Below are 10,621 nucleotides of genomic sequence, written 5' to 3'. Positions count from 1 at the left end.
ATTCGGGGAACGTAGTGTCTTAACTTACACAGTATTCCACATTGTCTACTGAGTTTATTGATAATGCAATTTACATGCTGCTTGAATGAATGTTTATTGTCAATGATTACGCCTAAATAACGACAAGAGTTTTCTATTTTCACTTCAACACCGTTTAGAACAAGGGGTGAACTAGAGGCACTTCCTAATGATATGTTTACCTGTGTTGTTTTTTTTTTTTGATATTTAGTTTAAGCTTGTTGCTATCGAGCCAATTGGACACAGATTTGATGTCTGCCGTTAGTTCTTCATGGGAGCACTTGATGGCAGTTACGTTTGTGTCATCAGCAAACTGAAGAACTTCATTGGTCTTACAAAGAAGCGGTTAAATCATTTATGTAGAGCAGAAAAAGAAGAGGACCTAATACTGACCCTTGGGGTATCCCACAATTAATTGGTTTCTGGTCAGAATAAACGCCATTGCAGGAAACAAATTGCATTCTATCTTTTAAGTAACTGCTCATCCATTCTTTGCATGGTCCTCTGATACCAATGAAATCTAGCTTCTTCAACCAAATGGCGTGATCGATGCAATCGAAGGCTTTTGATAAATCCAAAAATAAATAAATCATGTGATTTGATTGATAGTTTCTCTTAGTTTTTCCGTGATTTCTGCAATAGCGTCGACTGTCGAATGCTTTTTTCGAAATCAAAACTGCTTTTTATGCAAAAGATTAAAACTTTCGACAAATGAGTATACTCTGTTGTACATTGCTCTTTCAAACACTTTGGTGAAAACCATTAGAAGAGAAATGGGACGATAATTATTCAGATCGCTTTTGCAATCACCTTTGTGAAGTGGTATTATAATTGATTGCTTCAACTCTGATGGGAAAATGTCTGTTTTGAATGAACTGTTGATAACACCAGACAAAACAGGCGCTATTTGCCGGTAACAGCGTTTAACGATTATATTGCTTACGTGATCAGCACCAGATGAGGTTTTGTTATCGAGAAATGTTATCTTGAATGATGTTTTCTATTTCCGAAATAGTTGTGGGTCTCAGCCAAATTGAAAATCCATTACACTCTAACAACTGTGTAGGACTGACATTTGATTCTTTTATAGTGCCATGCAATGTCTCCGCAATATTAGAGAAATGCTCATTGAATTTTGCAGCAATCGTGATGTCTTAATAGATTATACTGCCTGTCTTTAAGCAGAGATGATCAATTCGACGAGCATCAGTACACTTACCTCTCAAGTCATTCAAGAGTTTATATATTTGTTTTGTATCACCAATACATTTCTTGAATTTAGAAAAATAAAGATTTTTCTTCGATTTTTTAAGTTCATTTTCTACACGTACTCTTAATTCTTTAAAGGTTTGGAGATACTGTGGGTTTTTGCTACTTTTCCATTTACGGTGCACTTGGTTTCGCTTGTTTATTAAATTAATTATCCTGTTAGTTAAGTATTTTGGTCGGGAGAAAACCTTTGATGGAGCTACGCGTTTTATCGGCGCATTTTTGTTTAAAACGTCGATGAAAGTGGAATGAAATGTGATTTGAGATCCGCTTGGAAAAGCACAGGGAAATGATCACTATAATTTTCATGCATTAGAACTTCTACAGAGATCATCCCTATTTCAAAATATTTGCAGATAGCATGATCTAAGCATGACCCTCCGTTTGAGGCAGGACGAGTTATCTTGTTGTTTAAAAAGTTGCATCCGTTTGCTTCTGTAGTTGCTAGATATCTTAGAGTTGCATCGTTTTGCTTTAGTACGTCTATGTTGATGTCTCCCATAATCAAGACAGGCAAACTGTTCAATAAACTTTCCAAAAATTGATCAAGTTTATCGATCAAAAGCAGTTTATTTATGCTCGGTGGATTATAAACCACAGCTATCAAAAATATATTACCATGGTATTTGACCTTTAGGAAAAGGCATTCTTCAAACGGAGAGTCAAGTTCATCAATAACAGAGACACAGTTCAAACACTGTATCATTACGCCTCCCCCACGAGTGTCTCTAGCTTTGTTAAACACTTTGTAATTTGGAAGAGCGAAGCAGTTAGTTTCATCATTAGGATTTAACCATGTTTCAGTAAGAGCTAAGATTTCTGGCGATTGTTGCTGACTTAGTATAAGTGCCTCTAGTTCATTATAGTGTTTTCTGAGAGAACGCGTGTTAATATGTAGCACCTTAAGAGATTTCAGCAGGAAAAGTATCTTTCAATGAGATATGTTCATTATCTACAGCGCAACTTTTAGGATTTGGAGAGTTTCCTACCATACCCAGCACAAAGTCTTTCAATGTTTCGGGGTCTTATACTTTTTCCCTCAGGTCCTAGAGTAGCTGCTCATACCGGTCCTCTGCCGGAGTAGGGTCTCTTGCTCTCTTACTACCGATTATTGGTTGATGATAGTTGGCAATGGGATGGTAGGCCAATGATGGTAGTTGAAGGCTTGAAGCAGTGAAGCTGTTTGACTGCACATTCGGATTGCCCAAAGCATTTACTTCCCTTGGTTGTGACGGCACAGAGTTTACTTGTTTTCGAGTCCTCTTCTTAGTTGCCACGCAAATCTATCGACGTCATTTTTTGTTCGTACCTCCACAAACTCTCGTCTTCCTTCGTTGTTCGTGACTTCAACTTTCACAGCACATTTATTAGTAGAAATTTTGAGATGTTTCTCGGTTACAGCCTACTTTAGAATTTCCCTGTCTTTTTCAGGGAGGCACTCTTTCATGCTTATAAACTGTTGGTTTCGTCTAATCTTAAATCCATAGAGAATTGATTGGGATCTCCACGAAAAGTTTTTGTCAGCGAAATAAACAAATTTAACAATCACCGAGCACTGCCCTTCTATTCCACTCTTGAGGAAATGACAGACTTTCAGATTTTCCGGCGGGATATTTGAGTTGAAGATGTCCTTGATGAAATCGATGGCTTGGTCCTGCAGCGTCTTGTTAGATATCGGATCATAGGGAAAATTGTTGAATATAAGACAGTCTTTTCTACTGTAGCGCTCTAGTTGTAGCACTCTTTCGGAAAGGTCCTCTATACAGTTGGTGAGATACACGATGTCTTCATCTTTTCTCTGAATGTCCTTCTTGAGGGCAGTCATCTCACTGTTCACAATATACAATATATTTGCGATGCTGGGGTTGTCAATACTCAGTTGATCAATAGCGCTTTGAAGGTTAACCATGGTGTAGGAGCACAGGTCTCAAGCAGTATCTATTTAATAAGTTTATCACAACAATTAGGCTCACAACAATTAATGGACGTGCCAATAGTAAATTGAGGAAATTCATGCTAATAATGAACAGTTTTTTGGTAGTATATTTTGCTCTATTAACGGATACAAAAAGCAGTTTTTTTAAGGTGAATATGTGCTTGCGTATTGTAAGGTGTTTGTTGTCTTTGTATAGGGTTCTACTACAGTTGGAAGATGGCAGCTGTGATCTGCAGTCTGTTGCCTCTCATGGCTCTGGCGGGAGGAGCTACTGGCTACTTTGTCAGTGGACTTCAATCACAAGAACAGAAGCACTACGCTAAGGCATCAGGTATATTAACCGCAATCGCCCTACACTTCATAACACTGCACAACGCGCATATAATACTGAGCTGCCAATTGACTAATTCTTTTGGTAAACGAGCTCGCGTTACACAGTTGTTCCACTAGTTACGCCAAATTCTTAACTCAATTCAAACCCTAAAATGTAAAAGTTTTTAATGTTTGTGCTTCTACTAAGTCATCAAGTCGATGGCGCTGAAATTGATCATGCCTAAATTTTTCTGTTACTTAAGGTCTCTAATTTGAATTTAAATCAATTTGCAACCGTTAAATGTGTTATTCACCAGGTATTGCTCAAGAGGCCATCTCCTCCATGCGTACAGTGGCTGCTTTCTGTAGACAGCCATACCATCTAGCCAAATATGTGGAGCAGCTCAAGATCACCAAGAGAACTGGCATCCGAAAGGCTGTTCTTTTTGGAATTTCACTCGGTAAGTTAAACAAATGTTAATGCAGTTTAGATAATAGGTTTTATGGTAACACCTACAATGTGGTAAATATTTTAAAACATTCCGTATGTAGTTTGTGGTTGAGAATGCGTGAAATTAGGCAAAAGTCGGCAACATATAATGAAAGAGTCTTGCGATCAATGATGTAATTTAACACAATCTTGAGTTTCATGAGCACATTTTTCCGATCAATATTTGGCTCAGTTTTTCCGAGACATGTCAGAAAAAATTTTATAGCAGATGTCTGGAGGCTGCTTCGACTATTTTCTTTTTTTACGTAACTTGACAGTTGTTCAAAGGTATAAGTGTATTTTCAAATTCAAATCTAGTGTCAATGACATTGCGATTTTACTACTCTGATCATAGCAGCAAGGCTGTCGGCTGAGCGTAGCATTATTGATGCTGTCTTGTTTTTTTTGCGTTGATAAACTACTCTAAAAATTTGTTGTGTTTTTTAAATCAAATCTCTGGATTGTGCTGTTGGAGAACCACAAGAAGTTTACGATAAGAGATTCCGAATTGGTAAGAGTGCAGTGAAACTATTTCGAGATTCAAATTTAGCTTCGCTGTATTTTTTTTACGAATTTCCCACTATCCATATTCAATTAGGAGTCTCTCTATTCGACAGCTCAGTTTTCGTATCAAGCTATTGGAGTTTTTATTAACAGAAAGTGGTGTTCTTCCACCTCTGTTGTCGTGTACATTAAAGACTAAGATCCTGATTTAAGGCTAAAAGTTTAAGACGTTTGTCGGTGATCGGCGGATCTCCTCTGTTTTCTAGATGAAGGATGTGATTTATTGTAGTAGATCCAGCCGGCAGCAATAGTTACATTAGTTTTGTTTAATTTTTTGGATGGTGTCATTCAGAAATGAAAACGGACTGTGTGTGATCATTTGTTGAACCAATCTTTCAGGCTCTGTGTTTGTGGTGATGTTTGGTTCGTACGCATTGGCCTTCTGGTATGGACCACGACTGATAGCTAATAGAGAGCTGACTGTTGAAGATATGATGACGTCATTCTTTAGTGTGCTTGTGGGCGCCATGGCTATCGGAAATGCATTCCCAGGTAGCAGCCTACACTGGAGTACTCTTCGCTCACTTTGATCAAATGTTTTCCAAAAAACTGTTAATTGGCATTTTGATAAGAAGAAATTCATTCAAATAAAACATACGCCTTGTGTTGAAAAGAAACATGATAAGGTTACTGATGATTGATGATTAAGTTTCAGGTATTCTTAGAAGTCAACAGAACAATAGTCATTCATGAAAAAATTATAAATACTTCTACCAATTTTCTGACATTGAAAATTGTGTCCTTTTGTTCCTGAACTTATAGTTGATATATGGTGTCATTTATTGGGAAAGTGTAATATGAATAGAAGCTAGGTTTTAACAAGGTGGAAAAGTTTATGAGCTGTATTTCAATAACAAAAAAAATCAATTTAATATAATAGGAAGAATAAAAAAAAGTTCGATCACTTGCAGTGACTACTTATTTGTTCTTAGAATTAAAGATGAGCGTATTGCACTGAGTGACTGAATGTGTGTTTGCAGGATTGAATGATATTGCAATGTGCAGGGGAGCTGCAGGATTCCTAATTGCAGTCGTGAACAGGAAACCTCCTATTGATTGTTTTGACGAGTCGGGGCAGAAACCAGAAAGTGTTAAAGGAAGTATTTCCTTCAGGTTAGCAAATATTGCCGGAATTTTTTGCCTGCATTGCTTGTAGACGTAATGAGAGAGTTAGAAGCTATATAATAGGGGCAATTATGATTTGTTCATTCAATTTTGAGCAAACTTTATATTTGACCCCTACCATTGCAGTTTGTTGTTATTCGCGATTTTCTTTTGATTCAGAATAAATTTCGAATTTTTTCTGTCCTCTTTAAGAAACAAGTTAACAGCGTTTGTTTTATATAAATTTAATTTTTATCTAAATGATTTTTTTGCATCCCGTTATTGTGCTCAATCCACTGAGCGTTTATTTCAATGATCTCGATGGAGAAAAATTAGCATATTGATCATTTGTTCCCACAGAAACTGCACAAATCAGGACTGCAGTTGAAATGAGAAAACTGTTGGAAAAATGATTACTTATCTGCAAGGTTGCTTCCTATGATCTCTACTTTTCACCGTCTATCGTATACCCATGAGAGAAAAGCGTCTCTAAGTGGGATCCTCTTCAAACAAAATTCCGTGCTGGCTTTTTGAAATTCCTGGGAGTTCTTAGATGATAAATGCGTTCCTCAATTTTACAACTTTTCAAGCTAAAGGTTGTGAAATACTTATCTAATGTCGACTTAAATTGCTTCTGAATCGGACTGAGTTCAACTCGATCGAGACTATTACTCACAAGAGAAGAGTTGCACTTGTGCGGCATTGAATTCTGTAGTGCCTTACGTAGTGGAGTAAAAAATAATTTACCCATACTTTAAAAGTGCAAAAGCAATCATGCCACTTCATCTATAAACTCAGTGTCGATTAACCTATATAATTTTCAGTGGGTCTCGGTGTTCTCCAGAATTCAGTATTATGCCAAAATGATTGTAAACGACTCTTGTGAGATTGCTGTGACGAATTACCTTCAATCAGTCAAAATTATTGGCAGATTATCAAGAAATGTTTGAAGGTGGTACTGCGGAGATCTACGTCAACCGAACAAATTTATTTTGACCAGCAATTTGCAAGAATATGGAATATTTTGCAATTGGCTTAATTATTGCAGCCTAAACAGTAAGGCTCAAAATTGCTTGATAATTTAATCTTTAAGATGGAAACAAACGAGAGGGAAACGCACGAGTTGATGCTTAAGATCCTAAATCCTACGCTGATAATAATGGTTTTAAATGTAACGTTTTAAAGAAATTTTTGCGAGCAGGGTTTAAGTTCAGGTTTCTGTAAATCAGCATCCTTGTTGTTCCGACCCCACTTGTGGGGGGGAGGAACTATATACTCAAACGGGTTATTTTTTGTTCAGTCAGTTTTGGCCGATCGATATATTCGTCGTAGAGAAATGTGAGTGGTATCATTAAAAAGCTGGTCCAGCGTAGAGTTCAAAATTAAAAAGTTTTTTTTTGATTTTCGTTTTCTTCGAGGAGTTATCGAGGATTGAAGTTTTGTGTGAACTCGGGATATTTGTTCACTTTTAGTGTAATTTTTATAAAAATTAAAATATTTTCTATAAAAATAGTATTTCAAAATTAAACTTCACGCCAAAAAATGGACCAATTTTGTGTTCCTAATAGACTAAAGGCGATAAAAAATACTAGTTCTAGTCTCATAGGGAAGTTCACTATCAAAAAAGTTCGAATTCTATTTGAGAGCTCTTTTTTTATAATTTTCTCTTTTTCTTAAGTTACCTAGAGACAAGTCACTTTTTATATCGAGTTTCTATTAATGACAAAACTTCTTTAGATTCGATTGAAGCCCAATGAACAAAAAACATCGTTTTCAAGGAATTGCTCATGTTTTTTTGGCTTCGATTCTGAGTTTTTGTAATTTTAAATGAATTTTTTAATTTCATTTTGAGGTTTTACTAACTTTTTGGAGTCCTATGGCATGGATTCATTGACTAATAGTGCAATATGTTCCATAATGAGCATTAAGTGAACATATCTAAGGCTTTGAGGAGACAGCTAATGGCTGTTAAGACTTAAAAAATAAGTTTTCGAATTTTTTTTGAACATTAAAGAATCATAAACTTATTATCGTGAACTGTAAGTAAGTACAGGCGTGACAGCACCCGCCTCCTTCCTACTGCAACCAAATTTAACCTGGTTAGCGGTTTCATCTTCTAACCACTGTTTATATGACTTCAATGGCACAAGATTTCAAAAAATTAAAAAAATTTTTGGATTTTTTCGTATTATTGGTTACTTTTGAAATCTTATCACATTATCCAAATATTGATATCTCCCATTGGCTTAAAGAAGATGTTCAGTGGATCACAGATAAAATTTTCATAGAAAAATTTATGGTTTAAATGGCTTCGACACGTTCTCGCACTTTTCTATTGAATTTTTGGTTGTTGCCTGTTTTTCTTGTTGTTTTAATAGTCATAAGATTTATTGTGATATCTTGTTGATTAGCTATGCATGACCATCATAAATGTGCTCCCATGGGGCGTCTTTGAGCGTATTTATTCACTTCCGTTGAAAGCTATTGAAATTAATAGCTGTTAAGAATTTAAAAATAGTTTTTCGAAAAATTTTTTTGAACATTAAAATATCTTAAACTTTTTCGTGAAGTGTTAGTCAGTGTCACTATTGACCGGACCCACTTGCTTTTTTTATTGCAACTAAAATTGATCTGGCTAGCGGTTTCATCTTCTAACTATTGCTTATATGACTTCAATGACACAAGATTTCAATTCTTTTTTTTGAAATTTTTTTGGAAGTTTTTGTATTATTGGTTACTTTCGAACTCTTATCACATTATCCAGACATTTTGCGCATTATCAAAAAAACTCTAGCCCCAATGGCTTGGAGAGGACGGTCAGTGGATCACAGATAAATCTTTCAGGGAAAAGCTAATGGTTTAATTGTCTTCGACACTTTCCTACCGCACTTTTCTACTGAGTTTTAGTTTTTGCCTATTTTGTTGTTGTTTTGAGTCATAAGATTTATTGTGATGTCTTCATATTTATCTATGCATCACAAGTTTTGTCTCCCATCGGGTTATATCTTAGGGTAGTTATTGAGCCACGTTGAAAGATTTTGAGTTTAATGGTTGTTAAGAGTTAAAAATAATTTTTCGAATTTTTTTTGAACTTTAACCAATCCTAATTTTTTTCGTGAAGTCTTGCTCAATGTCAGTACTAACAGAACCCCTTTCCGTTCTACTGCAGCCAAAATTAATCTGGTTAGCGGTTTTATCTTCTACCTATTAGTTTTAAAACTTCAATGCCACGAGATTTTTTAATTTTTTTTTAATTTTCGGGCACTTTATTTTATTTTTGGATCCTTTTGAAATCTTATCCTGTCATCCTACTGCTGATAGTCCCCATTGGTTTAGGGAAGAAGTTCAGCGGATCATAGATAAAGTTTTCAGTGAAAAGCTCACGATTTGAATTGCTTCGACATTTTCTTCTGGCTTTCTTCTACTGATTTTGCCTGTCTCTGTTGTTGTTTTCATAGTCAATAACTTGTTGTAAGGTCTTATTGATGAAACATGTTGGCAAACAAACTTTTTTGTCCCGTCGAGGCATAATTTAATGTATTTACTGGCTTCCGTTGAAAGCTAATGAATTTAATGTCCTTGATAATACATGTTTTCTCGAAAATTTCGTGGTTCTAATGTATTTGTTCATATTTGTTGATTTTTTGAAATTTTATTGATAAAAGAGAAATCCTAATGCTCTTAAAAATAATAGGAAATGACGAGTTTTTAGTGAAAAGTTCATTTTTTTTAATGCCTTCGACACTTCTCGCTCAATTTTTTTTTGAATTTGCTGTTTTTGTTCTTCAGGTAGCCATAAATTGATGACAGGTCTCATAGGCTTGTATTTCAGGATTGAATGATTGATGTTACCCGAAGCAGTCAGTTTATAGCGAATAGTCATAAAGTTTATGATAAACATTCTGAAATATTTCATTTTTTCAGTTTTTGTTGTTCTTTTCGTTAAATTGTAACTTATTTTCATCAATGAGAGATCCCATCCAATTTCTTGTTTTTCAAGAAATAACTTATCTGTTGATATTATCTTTCACTAATTTTTTGTTTGTTGGACAGTTTGCGTTTTTCTGAACGTATATTGAGTGGCCCATTTTTGTGTTTCTTTTTCTCTTCTTTCAGAACAATCGCGTAATAACAGATCCAAACGGTTTTCAAATGTGGCCCAAGTAAATTTATTTAATCTCTCAGTGTAAATCCTTTAGCTGAATTAGTAGAAATAACAATTGAATTAAAAATACATAGTATTCAGATGTTAGCTAATGATTTTAATGGTAGCAATAGTTTGTTTTCGCAAATCGTTTGTAATTTTTTGATTTTCTTTTGTGTTCGTTTCTATGGCTTAGTCTAACCAAAGACAGGTCCTTATGGTTTTGTAATAACTTTAGTAATTTATCAAGGATTATTTAGTAAAAGCTAATGACTTTTAAGATTTTTGAAATTTCTTGGTGTAAAATATGTTGATTAATTTATAAGTTTCGCCTCACTGTTCGTTCTTTTTGTCGGCTTTTCACCTAGTCCCATCAAGAAAACTCTCCATCTGCTGTATAGTTAGGAAGAAAAACTTGTGCAGGTAAGGTTTTATCTGACTGCTTTTTGACGTTGTCACTAGGTGCTTTGAAATTTAGATATTGACTTTTTGCCGTGAAATTTTGTTTGTGCTAATTTTGTTGTTTGTTTTTTTCGTCTCTCAGTCTCTTTGATGTCAGATCACGTTGGCGCTGTAATGAGTCATAACATATGTAATTCTTAGAAGTCAACAGAACAATAGTCATTCATGAAAAAATTATAAATACTTCTACCAATTTTCTGACATTGAAAATTGTGTCCTTTTGTTCCTGAACTTAGCAATCATGCCACTTCATCTATTTGAGAGCTCTTTTTTTTATAATTTTCTCTTTTTCTTAAGTTACCTAGAGACAAGTCACTTTTTA

General features: G+C 35.0%; 1 protein-coding gene across 1 annotated transcript; it reads left to right on the top strand.

Moving 5' to 3' along the window:
• The first annotated feature begins 3,421 nt into the window (after positions 1-3,421).
• On the top strand, positions 3,422-9,486 carry LOC142345015 (ATP-dependent translocase ABCB1-like). Its single transcript, XM_075397099.1, has 5 exons — positions 3,422-3,554; positions 3,853-3,996; positions 4,929-5,081; positions 5,570-5,702; positions 9,483-9,486. Exons 1-5 carry the CDS (start codon positions 3,440-3,442, stop codon positions 9,484-9,486), a joined length of 549 nt encoding a protein of 182 aa, XP_075253214.1. The 5' UTR covers positions 3,422-3,439.
• The last annotated feature ends 1,135 nt before the right edge of the window (positions 9,487-10,621 follow it).

The sequence above is a fragment of the Convolutriloba macropyga genome, chromosome 8 (assembly GCF_964194025.1).
Source record: "Convolutriloba macropyga chromosome 8, txConMacr16.3, whole genome shotgun sequence".
In the NCBI taxonomy this organism is placed as follows: domain Eukaryota; kingdom Metazoa; phylum Xenacoelomorpha; order Acoela; family Convolutidae; genus Convolutriloba; species Convolutriloba macropyga.
Note: the sequence above shows the minus strand (reverse complement) of the source record. Positions and strands in the feature narration are given on the sequence as shown.